The sequence below is a fragment of the Primulina huaijiensis genome, chromosome 15 (assembly GCF_012295235.1).
Source record: "Primulina huaijiensis isolate GDHJ02 chromosome 15, ASM1229523v2, whole genome shotgun sequence".
NCBI classification, from domain to species: Eukaryota; Viridiplantae; Streptophyta; class Magnoliopsida; order Lamiales; family Gesneriaceae; genus Primulina; species Primulina huaijiensis.
In genome coordinates this window covers 24,689,000-24,707,760 of record NC_133320.1, presented here as the reverse complement: position 1 = coordinate 24,707,760, position 18,761 = coordinate 24,689,000, and the positions used below count along the sequence as shown (strand labels likewise).

General features: G+C 35.6%; 3 protein-coding genes across 4 annotated transcripts; all 3 read left to right on the top strand.

Annotated features, from left to right (window-relative positions):
* The first annotated feature begins 5,388 nt into the window (after nucleotides 1-5,388).
* LOC140958377 (IQ domain-containing protein IQM1-like) lies at nucleotides 5,389-9,290 on the top strand. 2 transcript variants are annotated; one of them, XM_073415806.1, is made up of 9 exons: nucleotides 5,389-5,801; nucleotides 6,670-7,046; nucleotides 7,151-7,265; nucleotides 7,522-7,587; nucleotides 7,766-7,854; nucleotides 7,953-8,040; nucleotides 8,129-8,359; nucleotides 8,459-8,560; nucleotides 8,658-9,290. In XM_073415806.1, the coding sequence occupies exons 2-9, from the start codon at nucleotides 6,673-6,675 to the stop codon at nucleotides 9,042-9,044; spliced, it is 1,452 nt and encodes a 483-aa protein (XP_073271907.1). In that variant the 5' UTR covers nucleotides 5,389-5,801; nucleotides 6,670-6,672; the 3' UTR covers nucleotides 9,045-9,290. The 2 variants fall into 2 exon arrangements, with proteins under 2 accessions (XP_073271907.1, XP_073271906.1); XM_073415805.1 differs by having other exon boundaries at nucleotides 5,389-5,973.
* Nucleotides 9,291-9,771: 481 nt separating this feature from the next.
* On the top strand, nucleotides 9,772-15,247 carry LOC140958378 (casein kinase 1-like protein 1). The gene is given in 15 exon segments (XM_073415807.1): nucleotides 9,772-10,115; nucleotides 10,195-10,235; nucleotides 11,552-11,621; nucleotides 11,727-11,875; nucleotides 12,005-12,100; nucleotides 12,192-12,262; nucleotides 12,811-12,830; nucleotides 12,833-12,871; nucleotides 12,966-13,029; nucleotides 13,106-13,190; nucleotides 13,279-13,405; nucleotides 13,518-13,600; nucleotides 13,675-13,738; nucleotides 13,918-14,060; nucleotides 14,558-15,247. Coding segments are annotated over 15 exon segments (1,431 nt in total). The 5' UTR covers nucleotides 9,772-10,039; the 3' UTR covers nucleotides 14,861-15,247.
* Nucleotides 15,248-15,502: 255 nt separating this feature from the next.
* Nucleotides 15,503-18,621, top strand: LOC140958375 (uncharacterized). Its single transcript, XM_073415796.1, has 2 exons — nucleotides 15,503-15,645; nucleotides 16,369-18,621. The coding sequence occupies exon 2, from the start codon at nucleotides 16,466-16,468 to the stop codon at nucleotides 18,260-18,262; it is 1,797 nt and encodes a 598-aa protein (XP_073271897.1). The 5' UTR covers nucleotides 15,503-15,645; nucleotides 16,369-16,465; the 3' UTR covers nucleotides 18,263-18,621.
* Nucleotides 18,622-18,761: the final 140 nt, after the last annotated feature.

The window sequence follows — 18,761 nt, the reverse complement described above, 5'->3', positions numbered from 1 at the left end:
TATTACGGGAAAAAATTATATGTCATGGACTCTCGATGTAGAAATGCATCTTGAGTCATTAGGTCTAAATGAGACCATAAAAGAAAATGGCATATGCACATCACAAGAAAAGGCAAGAGCCATGATATTTTTAAGTCGACATCTCGACGAGGGATTAAAATGTGAATATCTGATTGAAAAAGATCTCAGGGCTTTGTGGAAGGGATTAAAAGAAAGATTCGAATATATAAGGGAAGTTATACTTCCGACCGCCCGGGATGAATGGAATACGTTGGGATTCCAAGATTTTAAGAAAGTCAGTGATTACAACTCGGCGATATATCGAATAATCTCGCAACTGAAATTTTGTGGGCATGAGATTACTGAATTGGAAATGCTTGAAAAAACATTTTCCACTTTTCACGCATCGAATATAACTCTACAACAACAATAATATAGAGTGCGTGGATTTTCGAGATATTCTGAACTAATCGTCTGTCTCCTTGTGACGGAAAAGAATAATGAGCTTTTAAGAGAAATCCTCAGGCACGACCCACTGGTTCAATGGCATTTCTTGAAGTAAATGTCGTAAGCAAAAATGAATTTAAATCTGGAAACCAAAATCAAAGTTATAGACAAGATTTTGATCGAGGACAAAATCGAGGTCGTGGTCGTGGACGTGGACGTGGAAGTGGTCGTGGTCGTGGACGCGGCCGTGGTTTTGAAAATAATCGAGATAGTTATTTCTATAACTCATCTCAAAAGAGCGTCCCAAACCATCCACCGAAAAGGCATCAAGAGAATATGAGTGTTAATGTGAATCACTCAAAAAGATTTGAAAGTTCTTGTTTCAGATGTGGTACTCAAGGACATTGGTCCCGTATTTGTCGAGCCCCTGAGCACCTTTGTAAACTTTATAAAGAATCAATAAAAGGGAAAGAAAAGGAGACCAACTTTACTGAACACAGTGAACCTTTGAGTGGTTCAACTCATTTTGATGCTGGAGATTTTCTGATTGATTTCTCAGATAATAATCAATTTGCTGGTGGAATAAATATGTAAAATATTTTTTCATGTACTCGTATGATAATGTTTTATAGTGTGTTATATTTTTAAATATGTATTGTATTGTATTTTATTGTCAGTAATTTTATTTCATAGCATATTTTTTTGAAGTTCAAATATGAAAAATGCTATGAACCAAGCTGAAGTTTGCATACCTGATAGTGGTACAACACACACTATCCTCCGAGATAAAAGATATTTCTTGGAACTAAAACCAACAAAAACAATAGTAAATACAATATCAGGTCCTGTAGACTTGATTAGAGGATGTGGTAAAGCACAATTTTTGTTACCTAATGGTACAAAATTTTCGATCAATGATACTTTGTATTCACCACAATCAAAAAGAAATTTGTTGAGTTTTAATGATATATATTCCCATGGGTATGATACTCAAACAATAAATGAAGGGAATGAGAAATATATGTGTCTTATCACATATAAATCAGGAAAGAAATATGTGATTGAAAAACTACCAATGCTTCCTACTGGATTGCATTATACACATATAAGTCTCATTGAATCAAACATGGTAATTGATAATTCTTCAATATTAACTAATTGGCATGATCGATTAGGACATCTTGGTTCAACAATGATGCGAAGAATTATAGAAAATACACATGGTCATCCGTTGAAAGACCAGAAGATCTTTCAGAATAATAAGTTTCAATGTAAAGCATGTTCTCTTGGAAAACTTATTATAAGACCATCATCAGCCAAAATCCAAACTGAATCACCAATGTTTCTTGAACGTATTCAGGGTGATATTTGTGGACCAATCCATCCACCATGTGGACAATTCAGATACTTTATGGTATTGATTGATACCTCCAGCAGATGGTCACATGTATGTTTATTGTCAACTCGAAATGTTGCATTTGCAAGATTACTTGCTCAAATAATAAAATTGAGGAATCAATTTCCCGATTATACAATCAAGAAAATTAGACTTGATAATGCTGGTGAATTTACTTCTCAAACTTTCAATGATTATTGTATGTATATGGGAATCATTGTTGAGCATCCTGTTGCTCATGTACATACACAGAATGGATTGGCTGAATCATTGATTAAACGTCTGCAAATGATTGCTAGACCAATGATTATGAAACCAAAGCTCCCTATTTCTATATGGAGACATGCAATTTTACATGCTGCTGCATTAATTCGCATCAGACCAAGTGCATATCATAAATACTCCCCATTGCAGCTTGCATTTGGTAAAGAACCAGACATTTCTCATATGAGAATTTTTGGATGTATGGTGTATGTGCCTATTGTACCACCGCAACGCAAGAAAATGGGACCTCAAAGAAAGATTGGAATTTATATCGGTTATGATAGTCCATCAATCATTCGATATCTTGAACCTCAGACAGGCGATGTGTTCACAGCACGTTTTGCTGATTATCATTTTAATGAGGAAATCTTCCCAATGTTAGAGGGAGACAAGAAACATACCGAAAAGGAAATTACATGGTATGTATCATCATTGTTACATCTGGATCCAAGAACACAACAATGTGAAAAAGATGTACAGCAAATTGTGCACTTGCAAAGAATAGCATATCAAATACCAGATGCATTTACAGATGCAAAAAGGGTAACTAAATCATATATACATGCTGTAAATGCTCCTTCTCGAATTGAAATTCCAAAGAAACAAATTGAACAAAGTCATGATATCGTAAAACGCCTGAAGCGTGGAAGGCCAGTCGGTTCCAAGGATAAAAATCCTCGAAAAAGAAAATTCATAGAGAAACACAATGATCACAAAATAGAGAATGATGTTCCTGAAGAAACACATGATGTTCACAAAATAGAGAATGTTGTTCCTAAAGAAACACATGATAATGAAAATATTCTGTCAGAACCACAAACTGACGAGAATCATGAAATCTCTATCAATTATATTAATACTGAAAAAATATGGAACCGAAAAGATATAGAAGAAATTGATGATATATTTTCTTATAATGTGGCAATCGACATCATAAATGATAATGAAGATCATGAACCAAAATCTTTTGGTGAATGTAAAAATCGGCAGGATTGGATAAAATGAAAAGAAGCCATCCAGGTTGAATTGGATTCGCTAAATAAACGTAATGTTTTTGGACCTATAGTCCTTACACCTGAAGGTGTAAAACCTGTTGGATACAAATGAGTTTTTATTCGAAAGCGAAATGAGAAAAATGAAATAGTAAATAAAGCTCGACTTGTTGCACAAGGTTTTTCTCAAAGGCCTGGAATTGATTATGAAGAAACGTATTCTCCTGTGATGGATGCAATTACGTTTCGGTACTTGATTAGTTTGGCGGAATCTGAAAATTTAGAAATGCGTCTTATGGATGTTGTTACAGCTTACTTATATGGATCACTTGATAGTAATATATATATATATATATATATATATATAAACAACATCAGGATGCGTAATTATTGCTGTATATGTTGATGATTTAAACATCATTGGAACGAATAATGAAATTCATGAAGTTGTGTCATACTTGAAGGAAGAATTTGAAATGAAGGATTTTGGAAAAACCAAGTATTGTCTGGGTTTACAAATTGAACAAAAAGAATGTAGAATATTTGTTCACTAGAAAAATTATACAGAAAAGATCCTTAAACGTTTTAATATGGATAAATCAAATCCTTTAAGTACTCCAATGGTTGTTAGATCATTAAACATAGAAAAGGATCCATTCCGTTCATGTGAAGATGATGAAGATATTCTTGGTCCAGAAGTACCATATTTAAGTGCTATCGGTGCCCTTATGTATCTTACAAATTGTACAAGGCCTGTTATATCTTTTGCTGTAAATTTATTGGCAAGATTTAGCACATATCCAACAAAGACACACTGGAACGGAATTAAACATATATTCCGTTATCTACGAGGAACGACAGACTTGGGACTTTTGTATTCAAAAGATGCTAATCCAAGTATAATTGGTTATGCCGGTGCTGGATACTTACCTGATCCACACAAGGCATGTTCCCAAACTGGATATGTATTTACTCGTGGAGGCACTGCAATTTCTTGGCGTTCACAGAAACAAACGCTCGTAACAACTTCATCATATCATGCCGAGATTATTGCACTACATGAAGCAAGCCGTGAATGTGTGTGGTTAAAATCAATGACCCAACATATCCAAATCCCATGCGGATTATCATTTGACGAGAAGCCTGTGATGCTATATGAAGATAGTGCTGCATGTGTTGCTCAAATGAAAGAAGGATACATAAAAAACGACAGAACTAAACATATTCCTCCTAAGTTCTTTGCATTCACAAAGGAGCTTGAGAAGAATAAATGTATTGATGTTCGTCACATTCAATAAAGTGAAAACTCATCAGATCTCTTCATAAAGGCACTTCTTACGACATTATTCAGAAAGCATATATATAATATTGGGATGCGCAATCTACGAAATCTGTGAAGAATTGTTCGTGTCAACATGAGGGGGAGTTTACGTGCATGCACTCTTTTTCCCTTACTATGGTTTTTATCCCAATGAGTTTTTCCTAGTAAGGTTTTTAACGAGACAATATAAAAACACGTAATGAAGACAATCATTATGTTCATCATCACAAGGAGGAGTGTTGAAATTTAATATTTTAATATTGAATATTTGAATATTGAATGTTGAATATTTGAATGTTGAAAATTAGGTAAAATTAGGTGTTGAATATTGAAATTTGTGTGTGATGATGAAGGTAATGATATAATTTATTTTTGGATTATTTGTAAAGATTTTCTATAAATAGATCTTTCATTTGTGAAGAAAATCACAATTGAGTTGAGAGAAAAATATTATAAAGTGTGTAATGTGATAATTTTGAGAGTTTGAGATTTTTATTTTTTACCGTAAATTTTTACTTTTTCACAAAAAAAAAATAGTATTTTGTCAAAAAAATAATTCTAAGTTGGATAAAAATTCAATCACACAACATTAACTCCTACGATTATTTTTCTCCGTTTGACAACTACTAATAGTTTGACTTTATTATCCAATATAAAATAATAGGTATGTGATGTAATCGATGACACACATAGTACAACCAACGAATGCCATGCAATTCACTTGACTTGACCTGACCAAGAACGTGTTGGCGCGTTTTCGTGTGTATCGTCGCCTTTGACTATTCATTTCACAAAGCTTTTGTTAGTTGACCACCCAAAACGCACTTGCCCCCATTTCAAATGTTCAAAAACAAAATAGATCACAGACTTCAAAGTTGAAATTTGACTATTTTTCATTGGGTATAATCCTTTGAAATCACGTACATTATTTGTAAAAAATGTACATCAATAATAGATTCAAATTTACCAAGGTTATCAAAAAGTAAAAATGCATTTTATCAGCTATTTGACCTCTAATAAAAGGAAAACCCTTTTTCCCACGGCAAAGTTTTCAGTATATTAGCTAGTTTTCTTGACAGCTGGGTTCTTTGCGTCTGTTCTGATTCTTCATGGAAGCTGCGATCTGAAGCACACTTTCTTTGACTGGCTAGAAATTTTGCACTCTTTGCTCTTCTTATTAATTTCAGGTGATTGTTGTGGGGTTTAGCTTCCAAAAGCTAAGCATATACCCGTTTCAAGGAAAAGTGTCGAGCTTTGAATTCCATTGATCGGGCTCGTGCTTTGAAATTGAGTGTGAAGCTTTGAAAAGTCCCGACTAGACATTTCCTTTTATTCGGGTACGAGAAAGCAAGCGAAGACCACTGCGAAGCCGTGTTTGAAGGTTCATTGGTCGCCTATATTTTAAAATTCATTTCAAGATTTCCACAATCCCACTTGAAGGCAGGCATATTTAAGGAGGCAGGCGGTGGTAGTTTTAGGAACACACACATATATTGCGAGAACATTAAAAAAGAAACTAGGAATTTGATCTAATCCACGGTCTTTCATTTGAGGTGAATTATTTTTAATCTTTATTTTTCATTGGTTCGATCGAGTTTTCCCCGTTTGTTCTTAATTTTTCAACCCCTAAAATTAGCCACATAGGGTGTTTTATTTTTTCTGGTATTATTAGTTGGAAGGATTTATTGCTGTGTGAATAGAATTTATCGTCGGAAATCACGCCAAGAACGTGACTTTAAGAGTCGGGACTTTTTACTACGTACAAGCTGATTCGATGATGTTTTTGCATGTCTTGGTTTCACTATATGAATCCCAGATTTAAGGACGCTGTCAATCATCCACTATCAAGCTTTATTCAGCAGTTTGATAATGACGCTGAATTAGACAGGGTTGACACTTTGGAAAAGAGTTGTTATTTTTTATATTTTCAATTACGATGGGGTGGGCAGTTTTTGCTTTTAACATGTTATCAAACCATATTTATCCAAAGTTGAATCGAACCCATGCATCTCCCAACCGAAAAAGGTTTATACGGCTGCACCGCTGGGTGGTTGGTATTCGAAAGAGTTTTTGTCTGCGCCTTTTCAAGAATTTTGAAATCGACATGGAGTTTTATTACAAACTACATGAGTAAATTGAAAGCCTTGAAAAAAATTTATAAATATATCTATCTGGTTGTTTCAGTTATTCAAGATTTATTGGAACGCAAATTTTCTGCTCTCGAAATTGATTTTTCTATCATAATTCAGGCAATGACGTTACGAACAGACAGCTTTGGCAAAGCAGATTCCATAGCTTTCACCATGGCAAAAGGGCGCAACAAGATGAGCAGAAATAATTCTATCAAGTTGAAGAATTGTGAACCTGCAAACCTAGTACTCGAAACCTCACTTTCATTCAAGGATCTAGTTCAAGATATCAGAAAACTGGGATCTGATTGTGTTACTTTGGAAAGTAGCACACAAAAGATACAAAGTCCGTCTTCTCTCCCTGAACCGGCCATAATGTTTTCTCCACACTCCGGTAGCGAGCTTGATGCAGCTGCGGTGAAGCTGCAAAAGGTCTACAAGAGCTATCGGACTCGAAGAAACCTTGCGGATTGTGCAGTTGTGGTAGAGGAGTTGTGGTATGTCCATACAAACTAATAAAAAAACTCGGCATGGTTATATTCCTGGTTTATCTCTTTGTAATGCTTGATACATGTTAATTGGTAATATTTGAAATTTCTAGGTGGAAGGCCTTGGACTTTGCGGCTCTCAAACGGAGCTCTGTTTCATTCTTCAATGTTGAGAAGCCAGAAACGGCTATTTCACGTTGGGCTAGAGCGGGTACCAGAGCAGCCAAGGTACTTATCCTGAAACTGATTCAACTCTTCAAAATAGTTCTCTTTTCTTTTCTGAAAGTTTATTATATTTTGTTTCTGTTTGCGTTCATGGTGTGGGGACTGAATGATTGGGTCACAGTCATAGCATGATGTATAAGCTGTTACAAAGCATCAAATTTCGACTAGGCCAATTGCTGCCCCCTTACGCTTTGTACACTAAATATTGGTCTTACAATATCTAACTCTAAAATAAATATGAAATATCTTTAAATTTCAGGTCGGAAAGGGATTGTCCAAGGATGAGAAGGCTCAGAAACTCGCCCTACAGCATTGGCTTGAAGCAGTAAGCCCTGAAAATCCTTTAAGATCATCAGTCCTATAAAATCATCCCTCGAAAACTTCCATGTGAATTTTTACTCGCTGCAGTCCATGTTTTGGCTACCTTGTATTTATAGTTTTTTGCTTCAGTTGGTTTGGCTTCCGTTCTAGTTACTCATGCATGCTGCACTAAATTTCTGTAGATTGATCCACGCCATCGATACGGGCACAATCTACATCTCTATTATGATGTCTGGTTCCAAAGTGAGAGTGCACAACCTTTCTTCTACTGGTAAGTACTCGTTTGATAGAACTACCTTTCTTGCATGGTACTAGATTTCTGTTTGAATCCCTCAATTAGTCAATTGACATTTGACATGTGACTTGAAGGTTGGACATTGGAGATGGAAAAGAATTAAATCTAGAGAAGTGCTCAAGGACCAATTTGCAACGTCAATGCATCAAATATCTCGGACCAGTAAGTTTCAAACCATCTTTTGTGTGTGTTTTGCATAGCATGAAAGGGCTGTTTAATTGATTTGTACTTCAATTTTGGACTTTTTCAGAAAGAGAGAGAATCATACGAGGTTGTGATTGAAAACGGGAAACTTTTGTATAAAGAAAATGGGGCCTTGATCGACACCATTGAGGGCTCAAAATGGATATTTGTTCTGAGCACTACAAGAACTTTGTACGTAGGGCAGAAGAAAAAAGGGTTGTTCCAGCACTCGAGTTTCCTTGCTGGTGGAGCCATTACCGCAGCCGGAAGAATGGTTGCTCATTCTGGTATTCTGGAGGTAAATTAATAACCATTTCAAGGTTGCACAAGATTTTACCATATAATCAACGGGAGTATAATTCTATGCACGAGTCTGATATATTTGTGGAATCAACAGGCTATTTGGCCGTACAGTGGCCACTATCTCCCCACGGAAGAGAATTTTCAAGAATTCCTAAGCTTCCTCGAGGAACACAATGTCGACCTTATAAACGTAAAGGTAACAGGAAGTTCACTAAGCTTGTAGTCTCGTATTCTTGATTTCATCAACAATTTTGATATGCAAAATGAAATCCTCACCCCTCGATTTTGTTCAGAGATGTGCAACGGATGATGACCGCCCTCCTCTTGTGAAGAATTCATACGAAGACTCGATTCCAAGACAAGTTTCTGCTGACGATATCACTATGATGAAGGAGAGTCCAAAGAAAGAACAAGAAATCCCATCGGACTACAACTTGGCCAAGCGTATGTCCTGCAAATGGAGCACGGGAGCTGGACCCCGTATCGGATGTGTTCGAGAGTACCCTGCAGAGTTACAATTCCGTGCCCTTGAAAAAGTTAACCTTTCGCCCCGAGTGACATATGGACCTCCTATCAACGACTATGGTCCAATTCCTTCTCCCCGGCCCAGTCCTAAGGTTCGACTGTCTCCGAGGGTGGCGTACATGGGACTTCCAAGTCCAAGAACCCCTTCTTATTGATCATGCAGCTAACTTATCAAGAAAATGAAGCGGCATTTTTTTGCATCTGCATAGATGAACAGATCTCGTGTTTCAATTGTATATGGTTCAAATGCATGCCAAATCTTTGTTTTTCCTGAAGTTTTGGCTGTGTATATTAGTTGGGGTGTAGGTTTTTATTTATTTATTTATTTATTTTTTCGCAAACTTGCCTTCATCTTAACAGTACCGAAGAATAATGACAATTACGTTTATTCATTCGTTTTTATATAGTTTGACCGGTTCAAATATTGTACTGTTCAATACTCTGTGTTGGAAAATTTTGTACCAAATTCATTAAGATATCTCAACAATTAAAAAAAACTTGCGTTTTTCAATAAAAAAATAATAAATTCATGCCTCAAGAAATCTATAAATACTTCTCAAGAAAGATTAACTTATATAAAATTTATTTAGGAAATAATCATAGAACAGAAGGATCTATGCAACCAAGTAAAAACCAAATATAAAATTTCATTTAAAACAATTACAACTGTTATTATGTTATATACTATAAAATTATAATAAGTTTATTTATATTAAAACGAGTAGTCTAACCTTGAGTAGTATAAAATAAGTTTATATAAAATCACGTGACATATCGAGTTTCGCCAGGTTGGACAAAGACAACACGTGAACGTGAATCGAAACTTGAACACGCTTGTTTAAACGCGTGATTTACACGCGGTTTTTTCTTTTTGGATCGAAGCTAGAAAGAAAACTTTATCACACGCACACAACACACAGTAGGTGCTTCTTTCTTCCATTTCCCCCCTCACCGGCTTTGAAACCTAACCCTACTTATGGCAGTGATGAGGAACAAACCAATAATTTTTTGTCAGTTTGTTTAATTATTCCAATTCGAAAAAGGAGTCCGAAAATCTTGGGTACCTTCTCTAGTGGGTCGATCAGAAGTCAGATTGCGAATGAATTTCATGTAGCTGGAGGAAAACTTAAAAATTAGGGTTCTCAATCATATGGAGCCGCGAGTGGGGAATAAGTATCGACTCGGTCGGAAAATAGGCAGCGGATCTTTTGGGGAGATATACCTAGGTGTAGTTTCTAAGATTTTGTTTTCAAAAGTTTCTTTCTTTGGTTCGTTGTTGATCGATTGTTTCTTTGTCTGACGCAGGGACGAATTTTCAGACTAATGAGGAGGTGGCAATTAAGCTCGTGAGTTCTTAAAAATTTTAAGTCGAAATTTATTTATTTTTGTTAAAGTAAAACTTAGAGGTGAGTTTGGCTTTTTGTGAGTCGTATTCTGCTTAATTTCTTGTGCAGTTTCTGACATGTTATAGATCTCATTACATGTAATTAAATTAAGATTATATTTTCAAGGAAATTTTCAGAGAACATGTTCTGGCTCACATTTGCTTCTTGTTTCCTTTTAGTGTTTTTACTAGGGAATCTGATATACAAACAATTCTTAGGAAATTCATTTCTCAAAATTGAGCAGGAAAAGATATGATTATTGAGATCTCTGTCATTCTTTTGGCAATTTTGTGTCCTCAAACTATCATGCATGCTTAATAATATCTTTTTTGAGTAAATTTTTCGTTTTTTTCCCGGGTGTCACAGCACAATACATCAAGTTACTTTGTAATACATAACCATATGTTTTCTTTGGAATGGCAAAGAAAATTATGCTCTGGAATGGCATGGGGTTCGTGATTTCATCTTATTCAAGAATTTAGTTGGGCTTAGTACAATTTTCTCTGTGTCATGAGTTTCAGATTTATTGTACATGGTCTTTCTATTTTCTACTGGGCACTAGTTTGGTGTGAACCCTTAGGAGTTTTTTTTATCAAATTGGTTTGATTTAAACTAATAACATTCCCTTGATCCCGAATTTCCAATATACATATTGCTATATGTGTAGATCCACTGACTTTAGTATCCAAGGATCTTGTTCTATTTGAAACTAGCTAGAATTTATTTACCTATAGATCATTTTCTGCAGGCGCAATAGCTTTTTGCTTTAGAAATTACACGTCATACCATATTTCCGGAAAGAAATATACATATGTGTTATGCTGCAAGTATAAGTTATAAAAAGCGTATAGGTTAACTCCTGAGTTGAACAAACTGTTTATTGTGTCTCATTAAGAGTTTAAATGTTGATGGCCGATCATGAAAAGTGTTGCTTAGTTCTTTCATGAGTAGTAATTCGACTATTTTCTGTGCAAGCGCATTTGCGTAGGGGAAAAGATTGGGTCTCTCTCTTAAAATCTTTGATCATTATGGACCTGTTGGCTCAATAAGTGTAAGTCAGAAATGGGATATGCATAGCTATTGTTGATTGGTCGAGAATTAACGAATAAAATTTTATACCAAGCTTTCAACTATTTTTTATTAAGAAAACCATTTACACTTGTTTGTTTTAAGTTGCCTTTTTCCCACTTGTTTTCCTTTTTATCATTGTTTTTAAGGAGTGGTTGTATATCTTGAAATCTCTCTTTTTGACCAGATCTGTTCTCTGACATCTGCAGGAAAATGTGAAGACAAAACATCCTCAATTGCTCTATGAGTCAAAGTTGTACAGAATTCTACAGGGCGGAAGTATTGCTTTATTAACAATTTTCTTATTGTTGTTGCTCGAATCATGGACTTCTCTCACTGACTATATTTGATGGTTCTAACTCCATGATATTCATCAACTTTCAGCTGGGATACCAAATGTAAAATGGTTTGGTGTGGAAGGTGATTACAATGTTTTAGTTATGGACTTGCTTGGACCCAGCCTTGAGGATCTATTCAATTTTTGTAGTAGGAAACTTTCTCTGAAGACTGTTCTCATGCTTGCAGATCAAATGGTTAATCCTTTATTACATGTTTTGGACCACATTACTAATTATGAATGAATTAAGATTTTTAACAGCGTTTTAATACAAATTCCTAAAATTGTTGACCCTGTAATAACTTATGCCATATATTAATGTCAGATCAATCGCGTTGAGTTTGTCCATTCTAAGTCATTCCTACATCGGGATATCAAACCAGATAATTTCCTCATGGGGTTGGGACGGCGTGCAAATCAGGCAACTACTTGCTGCTATTCTTCATTTTATTTGGACATTTCTATTAGAACATATTATCTGATGTATTATGCTAATTTGACAATGATGCCAGGTATACGTCATTGATTTTGGTCTGGCTAAGAAATACAGAGACAGTTCAACCCACCAACATATTCCTTACAGGTTAGATCAAAATCAGTTTCTTTTTGTTGGTAACCTTTGCGAAGATGCCACTTGTTGCATCTGTGCTGCAAATTTGAAAAGGTTGATATTCCTTTTCTGTTTCGCTTTCACATTGTGTTAATTTGGTTTAGAGGATTTTTAGCTCTTTGAGATATCTTGAGGCACATAGCTCCATGGTCCTACATGATTTGTTGGCCCTTGAATGTTGTACGCTAATCACCAATTCATATTCCAACATTTTTTTATACGTAGAAATTATACTCAAAACTGCGAAGTGAAAATTACTCGACCAAATTTGTTTCCTACAATTGTTTTTCATTGATTAAATTTTCCTCTCTCAGTGGCTTATCGACCGAACATACCAATCACTGCACAAAAATGTATTCTGACGCTAATCTAGAAAATAGATACATGTGATACAAATCAACTTGTTTGCTTCTCAGTTTTCATTTGCAGATCATGTCATATGCAATTCTATGATGGATTTTGTTTTCTGAAATCGATGATTGAAATCTTTATATTTTGAGTTACATCCATCTTGACTGCAGGGAGAACAAAAACTTAACTGGACTGCACGATATGCCAGCATGAATACTCACCTGGGCATTGGTAAGTGATTGGTTTCTACCCTTTTATCTTTTTGATTCATAAACTCGTGTTATTCAAATTTCCCACTTGTTGAATTTTTGTTATGTGCTCTTAGAGCAAAGTAGGAGAGATGATTTGGAATCACTTGGATATGTGCTGATGTACTTTTTGAGAGGAACGTAAGTATTACTTAAAATCATGTCATCTTGGTTCTTAAATTGCACTGAGCTGTTCTGTGACATATGTACTGCGTAGTCTTCCTTGGCAGGGATTAAAAGCTGGCACTAAGAAACAGAAATATGAAAAAATTAGCGAGAAAAAGGTTTCAACTTCTATTGAGGTAATTTGCGATGAACATTATAGTTGGATGACGGATATACTCTTTATCAGTTATATGCTGGTTTAACAATTGAGTTACTTTTGTCCAGTCGCTTTGCCGGGGTTATCCAACCGAGTTTGCATCTTATTTTCATTATTGTCGTGCACTGCGTTTTGAGGACAAACCTGATTATGCCTATCTGAAGAGAATATTCCGTGATCTTTTCATTCGTGAAGGTTGGAATATCTTCTCTTAAAAAGTTTTACCTTTGCTCAACTTATCAACTATTATGTTTCCAGTTGTGCTACTTAGAAAGCTGATATCAGGTTAATCTTCCCTTTTTTGCAGGTTTTCAATTTGATTATGTTTTTGATTGGACTATCTTGAAGTATCAGCAATCACAGATGGCTGCTCCTCCATCCCGAGCTCTTGTAAGTGAAAGAAGCTGAGATTTCATTGAGTCATGATTTCCATTTTATGACTTTTTGATGTATTCTTGTTTCAGGGGCCAAGTGCTGGAACGAGCTTTGGGCTCCCCCCTGCAATTCCTAATGTTGAACGTCACCTAGGTTTATATACTTGAATTTGTCCTTTTGTCATCTTTCTTTGACTTCGATCATCGTGATGGATTGATTGGTCTTAGACAGTTTTAAGTTCGAAACAATTTACCCTTTCTGCATATTGTTTATTATACACCTTTCTTTTGGTATACGACTATATGTTGCATCCACATCATGGGTCGCTGTAGGTGAGGAGGAGGGGAAACAAGGTGCCACCACTTCTTCAGCAGATCCTGCTAGAAGGAGAAGTTCTGGACAGATTATTAATGCTGGAAGCTTGTCCAGACAGAAGAGCCCAGTGGCAAATGATTCAACAAGCAAGGATGCTATGGTATAAATTCACTTCCCACGATTGAGCTGTAGATTACAGCTCTGTTCTTGTTATTGTACTTGTAGAGGGCAATAGGCATTGCAGGCCAGGTAGAATACCTGGTGTTGAACTTTGAAAAGCTTCTAGAGTTCTTTGTTTTGTTTATTCATCATCTTTTCGGCACTTTTTTTAATATGTATTGGAATATTCGTTTAGAAACTTTGTACAGCAGTGTTAAACAATTTGAAGATATGCTGGGTATACCATTTTTTGGGGTTTAAGCAGCCGAGTCTAGTATTTATGATGGACCAATGAAATTTGTACCGATTCCCCAACTTATCCTGGTTCTAACACGTCAATTTCCTGGTTCATAGCTCGAGTAAAATGAATGATTGCGTCATGTATATAAATTTAAATAGTCATGGGTTTCAAATTTCTGTCATATCACCTAGTCAATCTGTCTTATATTAGTCTAGCTTTTATCACCTAATCATGCTGACTTCTTTGGTGGTTCACAGTTGTCAAGCTCCACTTTCTTCGGAAGGTCCAGTGGATCACTGAGACGGGGAGCTATATCCGGAAGCCGAGACACTTTCGCTATGGGAAATGAATCTGATCCTCCCCGTTCTCGTACCCCTGAGGCTAGTACAGCCACTGTAAACAAAATATCAATTGGCCAGAGAAGTTCACCCCTTGTTATGCCGTCTGAACCAAAATATGCTTCGTATGGGAGGAATAATTATGACTCTGCAATAAAGGGTATGGAGAGCCTGCGTTTTGAGGATGAAGGAAGGGATGGTGATGATAGAAATCATCATTGATGTAATCTATAAATATCGAATAGTGTGATAGTCACGAGGTAAATTTTAAGACATGGTGATTCTCCTAGGAACAGAGTTCAAAAATCTCAAGGCTGTCAATATTTGTGCTTGTGAGGATATATAGAGCTGATATACACATGAGAGAAATGCACAACAGAGTTTTTAGTTCATTGCATTTGGGTGTTACTGGAGTTGTAAAATCGACCACTGTAAATTTATTTTTTCCTTTCACGAAATTATTCCTCTGTCCAAGTTCAGATAAATGGTACGATTTAAGTTTCGAATGTAACCTTGTTTTAGATATTCGAGAAGGTGGGGGGTGCTTTATGTACTTCCTCCTCGTCTCGTGGTGGACTTGTTTTTATGTGGAGCTTGTCTTTGCTGCTTCGATAGGCTACAAAATGCACTGTCCCGGCCCCGGATTTTGAGGTGCTCGAAAATCCTTTTCTCTATTTGGTGTTGCAAAACAAATCTCCTGTGTATGAATTAATAAAATAAAAATAAATAAATGCATCAATAGTATATTCAAATAAAATATATTAAATCTTCAAATGATATTGTGACTAGTATTCATTATTATTATTTAAAATATATATTATTTAAAAAAAATAATTGAGAATTTCAGATTAGCCCTCCCTTTTATCTAATCACCACCCGGCTTTTTGTTGTGTTATGAAAGGCGGACATAACAATTCGATAGATTCGATAAACCCTAACCCCTTCCTGTAAACACAGAGTACACAACATCGGACGTCACTTGAATGTTCGATTTCGATTTTATGAAAGTAAGTCTTGAAATCCATAGGATGAGGGCTGCTGGTCTCTCTTCTTCTACCTTGTTTTTACCATTTCTATTTTGAAAGTCGTGGGGAGGGTTTAAGTAAATCTCAAGCTGCAAATGTGGAAATGAAGTGTTTTTTGCTTAGTTTTCTCACTACCTTAACCTCAATTATTTTTGTGTTGTTTTTATATTCCTTATATTTATCGTTTGAACTGGAAATTTTATCACTTTGTGAAGCTCGTATGTTGATTACTTGATCATTTACCGTGGTATTGACTGATTTCTAAATGAATCTGATGAGAAAATTTAATTTTCTTTCCAAGGAGGAAAGTATTATTTCATTGTGTTTTTGTGCTGGAGCTATTTATTTGTTTCCCTCTAGCTAATTGAATGCGAAAATATTGGACTTGGAAATAGGTTTTTTTTTTTTTTTTTTTTTTTTTTTTTTTTTTTTTTTTTTTTTTTTTTTTTTTTTTTTTTTTTTTTTTTTTTTTTTTTTTTTTTTTTTTTTTTTTTTTTTTTTTTTTTTTTTTTTTTTTTTTTTTTTTTTTTTTTTGGTTTTGGTTTTTTTTTTTTTTTTTTTTTTTTTTTTTTTGTGTGTATGGGGTGGTATGTGTGGGAATTGTCCTGCTATTGTAGAATATCATCGTTCTTTGCATTTGTTTTGATACCGCTGATTTTTTTCCTATTTTTACTTTTCGTCTGAAATATAATTTTTTGACTGCAGATCGATTTTTCCTTACTTTATGCTCTCAACAAAAGAAAATTTTGGATTAACAATGCCGTAAAAAATTGATTAGATTTGGATTAATTGAGGAGCAAGAATGGCTTACACAGTTGCACCACATACATCAATAACTGAGTCTCATAATTGGCAAGGACTGAAATCATCCTCTTGTCAAGCAGATTTCAATTATGGAACTTGCCATCATTCACATATGAGTGCTCGGATTCCAATTAGTTGTCCAGTTAAGTGTAATGACAAAACTCTATCTCATATGAGGCAGAATGAAATCTATGGCTCTGGAGCAACTGCTTCTCTATTGACATTTAGAGGGAAGCAAACTAGTGTCTGTCTGGAAGGAGTGAGCAAAGGAAACCAAAAAGAGGGGAGCTTGAATGGATATAAGATGGGCATCGAGACAAAATTCAATGGGAAAAACCATTCTAGTCAACATTTTTATTCTTCAAAGTGTTATTCGGATGGACCTTTTGTTAAAAATGATGAAATCACTAACAATGAGATTCTTCAGAGTTTCTGCTATCGTGGGAAATTTCTTGATGCAACAAGGCTATTAGATGTGATGACACGTAGAAACCAAATTCCAGATTTTCCTTCCTGCATAAAGTTGATTAGGGGCCTAATCAATGTTGAGCAGATGGACAAAGCTGCTAAGGTTCTTCAACTCATGGTTATGTCAGGTGGGGTTCCTGATATTATCACACACAACTTGCTTATTGGTGGTTTGTGTAGAAAGGGGCAGCTTATTGCTGCTATTGATGTCTTGGAGGACATGAGCTTGAGTGGTTGCCCTCCTGATGTTATTACTTTTAACACAATAATAAGAAGCATGTTTGATCATGGTAAGATTGGTCAGGCCATCCAATTCTGGAAGGACCAGCTCAGTAAGGGCTGCCTTCCTTATGTAATAACCTGCACAATCCTCATTGAGTTGGTGTGCAAATATAGTGGTGTTGCACGTGCTTTGGAAACTGTGGAAGATCTGATAGTTGAGGGATGTTATCCTGATCTGGTGACATATAATTCAATGATCAATTTTTCCTGTAAACAAGGGAAATATGAAGATGCCATGTTGGTTGTCCAGAATATGTTGTCACATGGAATGGTACCCAATTCGGTAACTTACAACACTATTCTCCATTCACTTTGTACCTATGGATGTTGGGATGAAGTGGATGAGATCCTACGATTTATGAATGATCCATCAAACCGTCCTACAGTTGTGACTTATAATACTTTAATAAATGGTTTGTGCAAGCATGGCCTTCTAACTTGTGCCATTGACTTTTTTGATCAGATGGTTTTACATGATTTATCTCCCGATATAGTCACCTATAATACACTTTTACGTGCTCTTTGCAAGGAGAGAATGATGGATGAAGTTATTGAAATTCTTTACTGCTTGGGAAATACTACATGTCCACCAACTTTAATTACTTACAATATCGTAATTGATGGATTGGCGAGGGAAGGGTTCATGGAGAAAGCAATGGAAGTTTACAGTAACATGGTACGATGTAAGCTTGATCCCGACGATGTTACCTATCGATGCCTACTTTGGGGGTTCTGTCGATCAGATTTGGTTGAAGAAGCTGTACGATTGCTTAGGATGATGGATGATAACAAGCACATAGTAAGAGACAACTGCTACAGATTCATAATTCATAGATTGTGTCAGAAGAAGAAAGTGGATACGGCCATTGAAGTTATAGAAATGTTTACTTCAAGTAGAAGGAAGAATGATCCTGATGTCTATTCCTATATAATTCTAGGAGTACGTTCAGCCGGCATGGCTGATGAAGCTACAGAATTGCGGCAGAAGCTGATAGAGCAGAAGCTTTTGGAAGAACAACCCTTGTTGGATCAAACAGATGGATGAATGATTTGAACATCAAGTCAATATGGGTTGGGAAAAGTGAGGTGATATTTTCAAGCTCGAATCCGAAACAGCCTGCTTTTGTCTGATTGGGGATTTGGATAACCTTGTCTTAAACTTGGATTGCTTGATCAAGCCAAGTTGAGCTGTTGGTCGTGTTCATGGCATGATCTTCATTGTTTAGGAGATCGTGTTCTTTCCCAGTTCCAAAACAAGAATGTAGATGAACGATGAGTTGCTGATTTTGCGTGAGACAAGTTTTGCTGTGTTAGGAATTGTTTTCTTGATCGTAGCATATGAAAATGAGAGGTTGATTTAGAAACAGGGCAACTAATTATTCATTGGATACATTGATTTTGTTATACGTGTATACTTTAGCTGCCATTGATTCCAAATGATACGTCTCATTTTCTGGGAAAGACGTTTATCCGAGTTTCAAATTACCTTATTTTGAAATCAATCATAGGACGTTTGATATGATGAAAAAAAAATTTAATATATG